The sequence below is a fragment of the Erythrolamprus reginae genome, chromosome 9 (assembly GCF_031021105.1).
Source record: "Erythrolamprus reginae isolate rEryReg1 chromosome 9, rEryReg1.hap1, whole genome shotgun sequence".
NCBI lineage: Eukaryota > Metazoa > Chordata > Lepidosauria > Squamata > Dipsadidae > Erythrolamprus > Erythrolamprus reginae.
This window is the reverse complement of record NC_091958.1, coordinates 1194892-1211090: the sequence shown is the minus strand read 5'-3', so window position 1 is coordinate 1211090 and position 16199 is coordinate 1194892. Positions and strand designations below refer to the sequence as shown.

Here is a 16199-nt window from a genome sequence, read left to right as displayed (position 1 = left end):
TTTCTTATAGGCAGGTCACTTCAGTCCTTATACCAGAAAAAAAACCTGCGGAGGGTTACCAGAGATGGCGTCATATGTGTTTCAACCTTGGCCACTAAATTTGGGGGGTCTCTCACCCGATTTCTCTCTCGCCCTTCTTCAGTGAAAAGATTGTGAAGAAACTCCCTGCCCCACCAGCACCACCACCGGTGGCCAAGGTTGCTCCCCCTGCCCCAGAGCCAGCCAAGCCAGGGGACGCCAGGGAGGCCAGGCGGAAGGAGCGGCAAACGAGGACCCCTCCCAGGAGGTAGGGGGGACGTTCTGGAGTGGGGATCCAGCGGGCAGGGCCTCTGTGGCCTCGCGGGAAGGACAGCAGCTCAGGCGGTGGCTTCCTAGAAGGAGACTTGGGCCTCGAGGGTCTAAAGGGGGCCTGTGACCAGCCCAGTTGGATCCAGAGGGATAGTTAGCCAGATCTCGAGGGAGACTGGTTTTCCCCACCGCCCTCTCTAGGAGTCCTTGAAAGCAGCGGTCACCAACCTTGGCAAGTTTAAGACTTGTGGACTTCAACTCCCGGAGTTTGTTTGTATTTATTTACTTTATTAGATTTCTATGCCACCCTTCTCCGCAGACCCAGGGTGGCTCACAGCAAAATAAATACAACAATATAATATATAATAATGCGTATCGTAGGGAATGAATGATTTTAAATGTTATTAGAGTTTTTTAAAGTTTTTCAGCTGTATAAATTGGATTTTTTAGATATGTGTATTGTTTATTGTTTTGATATGTTGTGAGCCGCCCCGAGTCCTTGGAGGGGGGATGGGGGCATACAAATCCAATTAGTAAATAAATATAAGAAATCTATAGTTAAAACTAGATCTAAAACCCCCATATATTAAAAACGATCATCCACACTCATCCCATGTATATTCCAGTCGATGGCCGGAGCTAGGCATAATGCTCAAGGGCCCCAAGCCTGCTGGCAAAGGTGACTTTTTAAAGCCTTGCGGAAGGCCAGGAGGGTGGGGGCATTACGAATCCTTGGAGAGAGCTGATTCCAGAGGGCCGGGGCCACCACAGAGAAGGCTCTTCCCTCTAGGCCCTGCCAAGCGGCATTGCCTAGCTAACGGGACATGGAGAAGGTCGACTCTGTGGCTCCTAACCGGCTGCTGGGATACACGAGGAGTTCCTCAGCCAGAGACTGCTGACCACTGGCCCTGCCTGAAAGGAGAGGAAGCGGATCCCCTCGTGTCCACCGGTGGGAGCCTAACGGGGGGCTCTCTTGGCTGCAGGCGGCCCATCAGTTGCAGCGGAAGCGGCAGCAGCTACAGCGGTTCCAGCTCCCACTCGAGAACCTTGTCTCGGTCCCTCTCCCGGTCCTCCTCGGCCTCGCTTTCCCCATCTCCGTCCGGGTCCAGGAAATCCAGGTAAGACGCTCGGTTGGAGTCGGGAAGCGCAACGTCCATTAGCCGGATGCTGCTTGGGGGTTTGGAGGCCTCGTACCTTCCTCCTCGAAGCCCTCCTCCTCCACTGGGTGCCCCCAAGGTGGTGGGATTGGGCCAGAAGAGGTCTGGTTCTTTGTGTGGATGTTGTGTGAAGCTCTCTGTGCCGTTGAAAGGAGGAAGGGATGAAAGGAGAGGCTAAAACATAGGAAGAACGGTTGCAGGAACTGGGCATGGCGAGTTGAATGAAAAGAAGGACATGGGGAGACAGGATAGCAGCCTTGCAGTATCTCAGGGGCTGCCACAAAGAAGAAGGAGTCAAGCTATTCTCCAAAGCACCTGAGGGCAGAACAAGGGTGGAAATTAAACAAGGAGAGAAGCAATGTAGAACTAAGGAGGAATTTCCTGACAGTCAGAACGGTTGATCAGTGGAACAGAAGTTGTGAAGGCTCCAACCCCGGAAGTTTATAAGAAGATGTTGGACTAACCATCTGTCTGAAGCATAGTTCCCTCTAAGCTGAGCAGTGAGCAATCGCTCACTTAAAAATCATCATCAACTCAGAGTTTTCCAAACCTGCCCAGAAGCCGAGAGGGAAAGAGTGAGAGGGAAGGAGAGAGAGAGGAAGAGAGAGAAACAGATAGAAAAAAGAGAGGAAGGAAAAGAGAAAGAGAAAGAATGGGAGTAAGGAAGAGAGAAAGAAAATCAAAATCTAGTTTGAAACTAGCTCAACTATTTAAGTGGCATTTTGATATTGATAGAGTTGCCCTATTATGAGCTCACTGTTATAGACACACAGTACAGTATTTTATTTTGAAATTCTCTGAGGCAAAACAGGGTGGGTGGGTGGGTTGTTTGTTTGTTTTTTGTTTGTTTGTTTGTTTATTTATTTGTTTGTTTATTTATTTATTTATTTATTATTTCTGTGCCGCCCAGTCCCAAAGGGACTGCCACTCAGACACTATACTTTTCCGCCCCCCCCCCCCCCCCCAAATTAGAGGGAACACTGGTCTGAAGTGGTGTAAAGTTTCCTGCCCAAGCAGGGGGTTGGACTAGAAGACCTCCAAGGTCCCTTCCAACTCTGTTGTTGCTGTTGTTATTATTACTATAAGGGGGCTTTAACGGTGTCTGCGCTCCTCTCTTCTCCTGGCCGGTCAGGTCTCTGAGCATGAGCAGCGTCTCTTCCGCCTCCAGTGCCTCCTCCAGCAGCAGCTCAGTCCGGAGCGCCGACTCAGAAGACATGTACGCGGATCTGGCCAGCCCGGTTTCTTCGGCGAGCTCCCGGTCTCCGGCCCCCGCCCAGCCGAAGAAAGAAAGAGGTACGGCATCTCCAGGCCCCTCCCCTGGGTCAGAACTGGCTGACAGCTGGTGGGTTTGGGTCCATGGATGACGCCTACGGAGGCCTCTTCCTTATAAAAGAAGTGTTTCTCAACCTTGGTGGTTTGGAGATGGGTGGACTTCAACTCCCAGAATTCCCCAGCCAGTGTTGCTGGCTGGGGAATTCTGGGAGTTGAAGTCCACCCATCTTCAAGCCGCCAAGGTTGAGAACCACTGTTCTAACGAGGCCTTGGGTGGATCACGTCACATGGGGCTACCTTTGGAGAATGCTCGGAAACCTCCTCTGGGCATGCAGCTGGGCGGGGGGGGGGGTGTCTTCATCGCGGCACCTTGGAGAGGCCCCTGAGCCTCTCCAAGGTGCCACCAACAACCGTACCCCGCCCTGCGCGTCTTGCAGGAAAGGCCAAGAAAGAGAGCGGCCCGAAGGAGGAGAAACGGAAGCGGGAGGCCCCAGCACAGCCGGCCAAATCCGCCAAGCCAGCCTCAGGGGGGAAGTCTCAGCAGCCCCCCGCCCCTCACCCGCCCCCCCAGGCCCAGCCTGCGGGATTCAGCGCCCACAAGGAAATCAAGCTCACTCTCTTAAACAAGGTAAGGGGCTCTCCTCCTCCTCCCCCTTCAGCTGAGGAGAGGGACGCAGAGGGAACCCCTGGGAATTCCTCAGGGAAGGAAAGTGGGGCCGAGCAGAGCGGTGGTTCTCCACCTTTCTAATACTGCGATCCCTTAATACAGTTCCTCATGTTGTGGTGGCCCCCAACCATAAGTCGAGTGACAATTCTCCCAACAGAGCTTTCAGCTGATTGGCAGGAAGGTCAGAGGGACACCCCCACAGTAAATGCCTGATTGGTCAGATTGTAAAAGTATGTTCCAAGGTGCCAGAATAAAAGCTTTATTTTATTCACCAGGGGAAATTTGTCTTTTCCCCCCAGGGTCTTAGGCGACCCTTGTGAAACGGTCATTCGACCCCCAAAGGGCTTCCAACCCCCCAGGTTGAGAACCACTGCTCTAAGGGCTCAACTTCTGCCCAGAGGACAGGATGGAGGGGTCTCGGATCCACTCGGGCCGTCAGAGTTTGCTCCTTCCATCCTGGGGGGAGGGGGGGTGTTTCTCCTGATAAGGTGGACGTGTACATCAAAGGCAGCCTCTGGCCTGGAGCGACCTCTGCTCACTTCACTGGCCCAAAGCTGGAGTTAAGCATAATGGGTGACCTCTCTTAGGGCGGCCGCATCGGGCATGGGTGGGTGCCTCCCGAGCAGAGCAGGCCGTCCAGTCCCTCCTCACCTCCTCCGGGCAGGCGCCTGCCTCTTCTCCCCTGACCCCTTCTGTTCTGCTTTTAGGCAGCTGACAAAAACAGCCGGAAGAGGTACGAGCCCTCCGACAAAGACCGGCAGGCTTCTCCCCCGGCCAAGAGGATCAACCTGTCCCCAGGTGAGGAGGCTCAGCTGCAGGTTTCAAGACAGCCAGTCCTTCCTTCCTTCCTTCCTTCCTTCTTTTCCTCCATTCCCCCTTCCCTTTCTTCCTTCCTTCCTTCCTTCCTTTCTTCCTTAATTCCTTCTTTCCCTCCCTCACTCCCATCCTCCCTCTTCTTCTATCTTTCTTTCTCCCTTAACTTTACTCCCTCCTTCCTTCCCTCGTATCCTCCCTCCTCTTCTATCTTCATCCCTCCCTCCATTTTCCCCTTCCTTCCTTAATTCCTTCCTTCCTTCCTTCCTTGGTTCCTCTTGAGAGCAGCGTGCTTTCTTTTTTCTCTGCAGCTGCTCTTCTACCTGCACTCTGAACCAGCTGCACCGTGCTCAGGGCAGAGTTCAGGAGTCTTTGTGTGTGTGTGTGTGTGTGTGTGTGTGTGTGTGTGTGTGTAAGGGAAGTGCCAAGCCTTCGTCTGCAGCCATCCTCCTGCAAACGGGTGAAGCAAGAGAGCGCCTTGTCTCGGCCGGGTGGGGCTCCCTAATCCACTCGGCTAGCCAAAGACGGAGGGTTGGGGGCTCCTCGCCTTGAGAACTCCAGGCTGCCCGTCTGGCTCTTGAGACCCCGCTAGTCCTTCAGAAAGCAGGCCGGGTGCAGCCCAAAACAGCTCCGTTCTCTCCCGAGGGAGGATGCCCTTGTGTGAGCCGGCTTTTGCCTGGCACCACTCGGCACCCGGTGTTGCCAAGGCTTAACTCCCGAGGGCCGAGTGCCAAGCACAGGGCCACATTCCTTGGGCTGATCCTGCCACTTGAAAAATGTGTTGTGTAAATCTAAATGGGTGACGCTGAAAGAGGGGGAATGGAAAATCCCCACGGCACATCACTTAAGAGAGGCCTTGAACTCTGGGCTGGTTCTCCCTCCCTCCCTCTCCCTCCCTCTTTTTCTTTCTCTCTCTTTCTTTTTCTTTCTTTCTCTCTCTCTCTCTCCCTTTCTCTTTCTCTCCCTCCCTCCCTCCCTCTCTCTTTTTCTTTCTTTCTGTCTCTCTCCCTCTCTTTCTCTCTTTCTTTCTTTATTAGATATATACAGTACATAACTTTATTAAATATATACATAAAGAAAAAAATAGACATATAAACACTAACACAGAAAATAAGTTTTTTATATATACATATTTACAATTATAACTGGTAATCACTTGTAGTTCTCTCTATGTAAATACGTTTGCATACTTATATAGAACTACCATAACTTCCTACGGTTTTGCTTTCTTGGCCTGGTCTCTACCCCAAAGGGATGATGTGAGCTCCCTGCCCTTGGCTAACGTTTCTTTCCCCTCAGGTACCCGCGACCGGAAACTGGCAGGAAGGCTCTCCTCTCCAAAACAGGACCGTCAGCGGGGGCCCAACCCAAAGCCCTCCCCGGCACAGGCTGACAAGTGAGTCCTGCCCTCTCTTCTCCATCAGGGCTGCCCGGCCGGGGTCTCCCCCCCCCTCATCCCAAAGGAACGAAGAGCTCTGTCTGGACCAGAGAAGGAGCCAGTCCAGAAAGCCTCATTGGGGGGCGGGGGGCAGCCTTCCTAAGCTGTGCATTCACCCAGATTGCCACTACTCCACTTGGGCTTGGAGCAGCTCTGGGGGGCAGCGGTATCTGGACCCTGCTCGCCCAAGGGGGCTTTTGCCAGCCCTGGGGGAGAGACGGGTGAGGTCTCCTCCTCTGGGGAAAAGTACTTTTGTTGTAAAACAGTGGTTCTCACCCTGGGGGTCGGGATCCCTTTGGGGGTCGGACAACCATTTCACAGGGGTCACCTAAGACAAATTTCCCCTGGCGATAGGAACTTAAGACTTATTCTGGTGCCTTGGGACATATTTTTACAATCCGACCAGTCAGGCGTTGGCAATGGGGGCATCCCTCTGACCTTCCTGCCAATCAGCTTCAAGCCCTGTTGGGAGAATCGGGGCTAAGCTTATGGTTGGGGGTCACCACCACATGAGGAACTGTGTTAAGGGCCCGGGGCATTAGAAAGGAGAAGCAGATGATTTGGGGAGTTGAAGAGGGGGCAGACTTCCTCACCCCCCATCTCACGAATGGAATCATCCTCTCATTCCGGGGAAGGTTTCCTAGCGAGCCCAAACCCACCCAGAAAATGTTCCTTTTTCCTCTTTTGTTAAAAGCCCAAATCAAGGTTTCCCTCTCCTCATTGAGGCCACACATAGGACCGGGTTTTCGGTCATCAAGCAGGTCATCGGGTGGCCAGGCCTGATTTTACAATCTTTTTTTTTTAATCGCAGTCCTTAACTAAATTGTATGATTATTACAGGAATCTGTTTTCAGCCCCTGACCTGGCTGCTCAGTGGTCAGCCGGGAAGGTCACAAATCACAGTTGTGTGACTGCAGAACGCTGCGGCCCTTGTGAGCTGGTTGACGAGCACCCACAAAATCACACGATGGTGGTGCTGGTGCCACGGTCATAACTTTGGGGGTGGCTTGCAAGTCACCCAGGCCGTCCCAGCTTCAAACCATTGTTAAATGAGCAGCCGTAACTGGAGGACCCCCTGGGCTCCCCCCACCCCTTCTATTTCCCCGGCAGCCGCAGAGCAGGCCTGGCGCTTCTGACCCTCAGCCTAGTCATTGGCTGATTGTATCACCCGTTGAGTTGTTTCGTGCTAAGCCATTGCAATATTAGCGTGTCACGTGAAAAAAATGCCTGAATGGGTGACATTCCCTTGCATTAGTCACAGTTATCTGGAGCATCTCTTGCTTCATCGACTCACAGCCCATTCAGCTGAAATGCAAACTTAGATCTCTGTTTCTAGCAGTTTTGCTGCCAGGGACATAACCTGCGAGACACCGGGCATTGTCGATCCTCCGAGTTCGACTTCTTGAGTCTGCCACGGGTCTCAGTTGCCACCAGGATGGCAACTCCTATTGCCACCTTTTTTTCCCCCCTCCAACTGTGGAAGAGACTATTTTTCATTCATTCAATTTCATTCATTCAATTTTTATGCCGCCCTTCTCCTTAGACTCAGGGCGGCTTACAACAAGTTAGCAATAGCACTTTTGAACAGAGCCAGCCTATGGCCCCCACAATCCGGGTCCTCAATTTTTAATTGCTTTTCCACACATGGAGAGGGTTGGACTGGATCCGTGTTCTTCAACCTTGGCAATGTTAAGATGTCTGCCCTGAAGAATAGCTGGCTGGGGAAGGCTGGGAGTTGAGATCCATGGCTCAAAGTTTGAGGGAGGTGCAACAGGGGGCCACTGCACTCTCTTCCCGCTCTGTAGTTCTAAACTATGCCACCCTTCCGTTTAGCAATCGCATTTAGACTTATATACCACTTCACATTGCTTTCCAGTCCTCTCTAAGCCATCGACAGAGTCAGCCTGTTTCCCCCAACAATCTGGGTCCTTATTTTACCCACCTCGGAAGGACAGAAGGCTGAGTCAACCTTGAGCTGGTCAGCGTTGAACTCCTGGCAGTGGGCAGAATTAGCCTGCAGTACTGTATTCTAATCATTGAGAGAGAAGGGAGGGAGGAGGGAAGGGAAGGAAGGAAGGACAATAGCCCTTAGACTTATATACTGCTTCCTAGTGCTTCTACAGCCCTCTCTTAGTGATTTACAGAGGGTCAGCCTATTGCCCCCAACAATCTGACCCACCTCGGAAGGTCGGAAGGCTGAGTCAACCTTGAGCTGGTGGAGAGATTTGAACTGGTGAACTACAGCCAGCAGTTTTAGCTGAAGTAGCCTGCAAAGCTGCAATGTAATCACTGGGCCACCGAGTTCTTTTTGAGAACCTGCTCGCCGCTGCAAATCTACCCCCCAACGAGCCCCCCGGTCCACCCCTCCCCATCCGTGCCTCTCCCCCACCCGCCCGCCAACCCTCGTCTTCTCTCTCTCGCAGGAAGCGCCCACTCTCTCCTCCATCGAAGAGCTCCAGCAAAGTCACAAGCATCCCGGGCAAAGCGGCTGAGCCGGCCCCTCCAGCCGCCCCGGCCAAATCGGGCAAGTCCAGCACGTTGTCGCGGAGGGAGGAGCTCCTGAAGCAGCTGAAGGCCGTGGAAGACGCCATCGCTCGGAAGCGGGCCAAGATCCCCGGGAAAGTATAGCCGAGCGTCGGCCCAGCCCAGGGGAGAGAGAGAGAGACTGCGCCTGGGGTTTTATACATAGCGTAAACGAAGCAGCCACTTCGGATTCTGCAGTTCTGTTTTGTTCTTTTGGCTGTGGTCCTTTTTTTAAAAACGAAAACGGGAAAAAAGAAACAAAGAACCAACCACCACCACCACCAACAAATTGGATAAGTTTTGTCAGCTGGAATCCACCCCAATTGCCTCCTGGGTGGGAGACGGTGCCTCCCCCACCCCCAATTGCCTCTCCCGCCCAGATGCTGCTGGCCTCGGGTGCAAGTGGCTCTTCCCCACCGCCTGGTCCTCATGCCTCCTCCTCTTCCTCCTCCTCCTCCTCCCCCACCTTGCCCTCTCTGCTAGCTACGAGTTGCATCCCCCTAGTTAGCCAACGTTGCGTGTCGGATGTCGTCAACCGTGCACCTCTGCACACGTGTAAGGAGAGAGCCCCCCACCACTCCCACCACCCCACAAACACCAGCTGGAAGCTCTCCCCCCTTTCTCCCCTCTGCCCACTTTCTCCCCCTCCCCTCCTATTCTCCCCCCCCCAGCTGCATAGAGACCCATGATGAGAAAATTCTATGTCTCTTTTTATTTTAACCAAAAGATTGTTTTAGTTGATTTAAAAACCAGAGGAAAAAAAACACAAAAGATATCGTCAGGATGTATGTCTAATAAAGAGGGAGGATTTTTTTTCTTTTTTTTTTTCCTTTTTTTGAGGGGTTATGCTCAAAATAAAATATTTTGATAAACATCTTCTTTCTTTGAGCGGTTGTGTCTTGGGGCAATCAAACTGGAGAAAGTCTCGAAGTGTATCGGGCGGCTTTTTGTTTTTTCAGGAGGGCAACGAGCCCGTTAAAAGGTCTCTCCAGAACTGACTTTTTTTTTAAATTCAAAGGCCATGTCATCTCAAATTCTGTTTGATTGGCACATTGCTGGATCTTTGTAGGTCTTCCGGTTTTGGAATTATTTTCAATTGCTCCTTCCAGGGGGATTTTAATTAATTCCAACTTTTTATAAGCGATTAAAAAAGATACCTCACATCAAAGTCTATTTTCAAAAGTGCCATTGACTTTTGGGTAACCTTGGCTGGGTTTTTTTTTTAACTTCGGGAAATCTGGATTTTCAGTTTAATCCATTGCTTCTCCCTCCAGTCGATGCCTGACTGTATTTTGATTTTGAAATTGAAGAAAGGAAAAAGGGGGAATAAAACTAGGAAGAAGCCACATAGAGTCCCCACGGAGTTGGGCGGCATACAAATTGAAAGGAAGGAAGGAAAGAAAGAAAAAAGAAGGAAGGAAAGGAAGGAATGCAAGAAAAAAGGAAGGAAAGAAAGAAAAAAAGGGGGGTTCCTATTTAAAGAGGTCTCGCAATCCACTTGGGTGAGACATCACCTCTACAGGTCTCTTCAGATGTTCCCTTTCGACTGTGATTGATCGTCGTCATTGTGGTCCATGTGAGCTTAAGTGGACACAATACCTGACGTCACAACCGCCTGTGTCATGCAAATCCCAGCAGTCAGGAGTGTCTCTCAACTGGTTCTTGCCAGTCTTCCCCTACAGGTCCTTCCAAAGAGGCCAAAGGGTCTCCGTCCAGTCCAGAGAAGAAAGCAAGGAAGACTCGGAAGCCACGCGTGGCCCAGCGGCTCCCTTTTCCTTGTAGTGCCGCCTGGTTTTCGTCACCGGCTGGTGGCGGCTCTGTCCGCCTGCGTGTGTTTGCGAAGCCTCGAGGCAGCTGCAGAGACCGTCTCCCTCTGCACAAATCCCCCGGCAGCGTCCGTGCAAAAGCCCAATTCGAGAGGTTGAGCAATTGCCCATTTTTCTGAACACCTGTTGCAATGCTGCTTTTCCAAGAAACGCAAGAGGGTGGCCCCACGTGCTCAGTGCCCCCAGGCCAGCGGAGGTCAAGCCGGGTCTTCTGAGCAAATGCAGGTCAAAGAGTGAGCTTGTGATCACCAAAGTCCTGCGTCTCTCATGTTAAAAGAGAAATTGCAAACTAATCAGACACGCAGCAGAATTGCCTCATAATTTATTTTTTCATACTTTATTAATCCCCAATAATGTAATTATGTTTTCCTCTTATATGCCGCTTTCCAGTGCTTTCCAGCCCTCTCTAAGCAGTCTACAGTGTCGGCCTCTGGCCCCCAACAATCTGGGTCATGTTTTACCACCTTGGAAGAATGGGAGGCTAAGTCAATCTTGAGCTGGTCAGGATTGAACTCCTGGCAATGGGCAGAATTGGCCTGAAATATTGTAGTCATTGGCCGAAGGAAGGAATAGCAATAGCATTTAGACTTATATACCACTTCACAATGCTTTACAGCCCTCTCTCAGCGGTCTACAGAGTTGGCCTGTTGCCACCAACAGTCTGGGTCCTTGTTTTACCATCTCAGAAGGATGGAAGGCTCGAGTCGACCAAGGTTATTGTTGTGGGGGTCAAGAAAAAGAAGAGGTAGGTGTATCGGATATGTCCACTACCTTGAGCATAATGAAGGAAGAAAGGCAGGAAAAGGAGAGAGGAGAGAAGAAAAAGGAAAGAAAGAAAAAAGGAAAAGAGCTGGTGGACAATCCTTGCAGAAGACCTGTATCAGTACATCGGTAACCAAAAATCAAGAGTCAGGGAGCAGCTTTCCCTATTTTTTTAAAAAAATGGATTACAAGGCAGCCGCTTTTATTCACTCAAATGCTTTATTTGGTGAAGCTGCTGCCAGACGCCTTATGGTTAAGATCAGCAGAGCCTGGAATAAACTGGCTGGGAATGAGGGGCTTGGATCCCATCCAGGGTCTTTGAAGTCTGTCCTCCCACAGCTGCTGGATGGACTTTGCATGGATCCCATCCAGGAATTCTGCAATGATTCTGGGAGACTCCTCAGCTTCCCTGAACAAGCGTCTGCAGAGCATGATGTGCCTTGAGGGGGGGAGCCCCAGGAGGAATGCAGAGCACCCCCCCCAAAAAATAATCTCCAGCACAGCTGTTTTTGAGGAGCCATTCCAGTCAAAGCAGGCTGGCTTTTCCCCAAACCAGTGTCCCTGATGGGCCTTGGACTCCAATCCCCCTAATTCCCAGTGAGGACAGAGGCAGTTAGGGCAAGGTGGCCTAGGAAGATATCCCTCCTGGACTTTGAGACATACTAGATACTGCCATGCTGCAACTCTACTCCGGGCAACAGAATGGATAAATCTGAAAAATAAAAGAATTTTAACACTTGAGGGTCACAACATAAATGAAGGATGGCATGCCCACTTATGGGGGAAAAAGGGTACAAAACACACACAATTTCAATCTCACGCCATAAGAGCAACAATATTACACATATGGAGGAAAATAAGGGGTAATTACAAAGAGATACCTAGGTGGCTATCAGTAATTGAGGCATTGAGACATCCTAACACAGTAGATAGAACAAAAATGATAACATATAATAATTTATTAGAAACAAATGGATATTTGAAGACCAGACAGAAATTAGAAGAGGAAGTATGGACTGGTTAACCCATTATCAAGTACAGAGCAGATATAAATGGTAAAATTTGGTATAGCCAAGAAATATAATTTAATAGATTAAAATATTGATTGGACCAGATAGTAAATTCATAACAAAAATGTACAATTACCTTCTATACTACGACAACATTGAGGAAATACTAAAAGAGAACATATTAGCCTGGATGAAAAATTTTGGCTACACGGTTCAATTATTTTATTTATTTTATTATTTATGTTTGTCAAACAATTATAGGATGGTAAATTGTATAAATAAAACATTAGAAAAGTAATGATAGTCAATAGAACAGTAGGACAGGCACGGTAGGCACAATGGTGCGCTTATGCACGCCCCTTACGGACCTTTTAGAAAGGGGGAGAGGTCAATTGTAGATAATCTGAGGTTAAAGGTTTTGGGGTTAGGAGTAGAAACCACAGAGCCAGGTAGGGCATTCCAGGCGTTGATCACTCCATTGCTGAAGTCGTATTTTTTGCAGTCTAGTTTGGAGCAGCTGACATTGAGTTTAAATCTGTTACGTGCTCATGTGTTATTGCAGTTAAAGGTGGTTGCTAACAGGAAGGACATTTTGGTATATGATTTTATGAACTCTATTTAAGTCCAAAATGGAGACGATGGAGTTGTAAGTTATCTAATCGAAGAATTTCAAGTCTGGCGGAGTCAGGTTGCAAGAAGAGTGAAGGACACACTTAGGGAAAAAATATGGAAGCAATATTATAAACTGACCTTATCAGTGGTGTATAAAGAACATTTATATAGAATGTTTTACAAGCGGCATTTTAGAAACATAGAAGACTGACGGCAGAAAAAGACCTCCTGGTCCATCTAGTCTGCCCTTATACTATTTCCCGTATTTTATCTTAGGATGGATCTATGTTTATCCCAAGCATGTTTAAATTCAGTTACTGTGGATTTACCAACCACGTCTGCTGGGAGTTTGTTCCAAGCATTTGCCCCGGCGAGGCTAGCCAAAATTGAAGATGTCCCAATGCAACCTCGAGACCTCCTGGGCTGGCATCTCAGCTCCCCTGGCCTTCCCCCCAAGACCACCCCACTGCCTTGGAGACGGTTGGGGTCCTTTGGCAAGCTCTCTTCCTGCTCCCTCGTGGGGCAGTGAGCGTGTGACGCTATCCCAGCCACGTGGAGGGGTTTTCCCTGCAACAGGCAGGTAGCAGCTTGTCATGTGTTTGGGAGGGACTCTTACACACACATACACAAACACACACAAAGGATAATGACAGTAAGGAGAGAGCGACCATGGGACCATGCGAAGCCGGTTTTCTCCATCACCCAGTAGAAGAGATCAGAACCCGCTCTGGCTCCAGTTGCCTTTTCACCCAGTTTCAACATCCCTGCAACACAATCAACCCCTTCTTGCCACTCACTCCGCCGTGGATAGAAACCTCCTCCAGTTGCCAACATCAGGACCAGGGAGACAGAGCGAAGGTTGTCGGCAGCATCCTGGGGCAGAGGGGGCCACCTTGCCATGCCCCCCCTCCCACACCCGCAACAGCCTTCCACCAGGCACTGAGTCTCTTTGAAATCAGGGCAAGTTCAGAGTGGGCAGAAACGGGCTTGGCACAAATGATGGAATGAGCTGGTCCTGGCCCAGGTGCCGCCCCAGGCAGAGGATGCTCTGCTGGGCTTTCTCCAACAGGTGGGTCGGTGAACCTGCAAGGGGCCGTTAGCACCACGAGAGGCCCCTGTGACTTGTCCAGGCACTGGTACCCACAGGCGAGAGACCCCCTTACAGGAGGTTGCAGCTCCTGACTCTGTTCCCCTGATGGCTTCAGACATCACAGTAACCCAGTGTTTCTCAATTGCTTCCTGTTACGTCCCCCAGGAAGAAGGAAACATTTCGCGACACACACACACCCCAACACTCCACCAGGAAGATTGTTTGCAATATTCAGCGTGTTTTCACTGAAAAAACTCAAGCGGCTTATCAGTGTGATTGGGGTGTAATGTGTTTAAGTGACGCCGCCTTAATTTATTTGGCTTCTTGCTGTCCCCTGCCAACATTTTTAGACCCAGTAAACATATTGGTCTTTCTTCGTCTCCCACCATAGTCAGAGTGAAGCCAAGCACTACATACGCTTCGTCCTATTTCCTCGTCTTAGCTTTTGGGAGACTTACATTTGTCTCATGATCTCCGTCTCTCTCCTCCTTTCTTTCCATCCCTGTTACATCTTTTTCCAGGGTGTCTCTTAAGGGTTTGTGATCTGCACTTCTTATCCCCTGTTCTGTGCTGTGTGATATTGCTCGGTGCAAAAAAAACCCTACTCTCAATTAAATAATAATAATCACAACAAATGAAAACAGTATAAAATACAACAGCAATACAAACAACAAAATACATAAATAATCCCAAAAAACCATGCATACACTCAATCATTCCTAGTCCAGACTCCCAGCCCTGCTGAAAAAGCCAGGTTTTAACAGGGTTAATACAGGTTTTAACAGGGTTAATACAGATGGCTTCTAAGATCCCTTGCTTTATCAAACCAGAATGGCCGAGTTCACACATCATTTCCAAGTCAGCAACCCACGTGGTTGGGTCAGAGTGAGAACACCCCTGGGAGGTGTTGAGGGATTCTTTTATCCCAACCTTCGTTAGCCAGCTTTGGATGTTGGCTAGGGTCTTGGGATAACAGGTCAGCTTGGCCACCTCTCAGCAGACTGGAGATCTTCCCATGCCAACCCTTTTCTTTCTCACCTTCAGCCCACAAAACCTTCTTGAAACAGGAAATCCACTTTATTTATTTTTAAATAATCATTAAGTTTCTACATATAAAAATAGAAAAAAACAACTTAAACAAACAGAACATACAAAGAAAAAAGAAAGAAAGAAAAAACAAGATAGACAGACAAATGAGCATATAAACTTAAACAACATATAAAACGTATTCAGTTTCAGTGGTGTTCTGTATATGCACATAAATAATTATTTGCTCATCATCAATATTTTCTTTTACTACGTACATATAAATATATGAAATCCACTTTAGTGCATCTTATTCAAATTCTTCCCCTCTTCTGGATCTTATTTATTAATCTAATTTATATTCTGCCCAACTCCTCAAAGGCTCTGGACAGCTTACAACAAATAAAAACAATATTTAAAGGAACAATTTTTGTAAATAATTACAAAACCCTAGTAAAAGCCATACATATCTCTCAATATCTCTCACGGACGGATCTAGATGGTATCTCATTTGGTCAATGGCCCCAGGCCCAGCCAGGTCTTTACAGCTTTGCAGAAGGACAGTAGGGTGGGGAGAGCATGGATCTCCGGAGGCAGCTGGTACCAGAGAGCCGGAGCCACCACAGAGAAGGCCCTTCCCTACGGCCCAGTTGGCATTGTTTGGTTGACGAGACCTGGAGAAGGCCAGCCCCGTGGGCCCTTATCAGTCACTGGAAGGTATACGGTAGGAGGCGGTCCCGTAGATAGTCTGGCCCTAAGCCATGTAGGTCTTTATAGATGTTGACCAACACTTTGAATTGTGTTGGTGTGATGTGGTTGTACCTAGGGGCACCCACAATAGCTCACATGGCTGTGTCCTGGACCAGCTGAAGTCTCTGAACATTTCCAGGGGTAGCCCCATGTAGAGCGCATTGTAGTAGTCGAGCCATGATCTTACTCCTTCCTTCCCAAGCGAAGGAAGTAAGGCTCAGCTGCTTCGGGTGGAGTTTGTTCCAAGCCCTTGTGGTTGTTTGCCTAACCATCTCATTCAGGGGGAAATGGAACCGGGACCGGTCCTTCCAAGAACCCAGATGGGAACTTCTGTTTCTTCTGCTTGGCCCAAACAGAGTCTCGATGGTGCCTCCACAAAGCGACTGGACCAAGTCAAGGGAAAAGGCCACAGGATCCTTCTGTAGAAATTTGGAGAGTGGCTCCCAGTCGCTTGGAAATGATCAAACTGACAAGTAACACAAATCCAACAAACACAGCACTTTTAATTTGATTAAAATGCCTGCCTTGTTGCTTTTTTGAGGGGAGGGGGCTGCAAAAAAGCGTTGGTCTTAAACGTAAGTTACAACACAAATAACTTTAGAGGGAAATCTACAGGGAAAGAACACTGGATATTTCCAGCTTCTTCCTTGTTCCCAATTTGGTATTTTTCCTGCTTCCTTCCTTTTTTTCCATCCTGCCTTGATTACTAAATAGCCTGGGGCTTTCCATTCCACTCCCAGAGATCCACTCCCACCTTTGCAACTATCCCATCTATTAGAAACATAGAAGATTGACGGCAGAAAAAGACCTCATGGTCCATCTCGTCTGCCCTTATACTATTTCCTGTATTTTATCTTAAGATGGATCTATGTTTATCCCAGGAATGTTTACATTCAGTTACTGTGGATTTACCAACCACGTCTGCTGGAAGTTTGTTCCAAGGATCTACGACTCTTTCAGTCAAA

At 49.2% G+C, this 16199-nt stretch overlaps 1 protein-coding gene across 2 annotated transcripts in view; it reads left to right on the top strand.

Moving 5' to 3' along the window:
* ZC3H18 (zinc finger CCCH-type containing 18) overlaps positions 1-9032 on the top strand; it is a 42206-nt gene extending 33174 nt beyond the window's left edge. For both annotated transcript variants that reach the window (XM_070761826.1, XM_070761827.1), the window contains exons 13-19: positions 143-286; positions 1272-1406; positions 2578-2738; positions 3155-3345; positions 4092-4182; positions 5497-5593; positions 8059-9032. In XM_070761826.1, coding sequence (XP_070617927.1) covers positions 143-286; positions 1272-1406; positions 2578-2738; positions 3155-3345; positions 4092-4182; positions 5497-5593; positions 8059-8263 — 1024 coding nt within the window. In that variant the 3' untranslated portion in view covers positions 8264-9032. The remainder of the gene's footprint in view (positions 1-142; positions 287-1271; positions 1407-2577; positions 2739-3154; positions 3346-4091; positions 4183-5496; positions 5594-8058) is intronic.
* The last annotated feature ends 7167 nt before the right edge of the window (positions 9033-16199 follow it).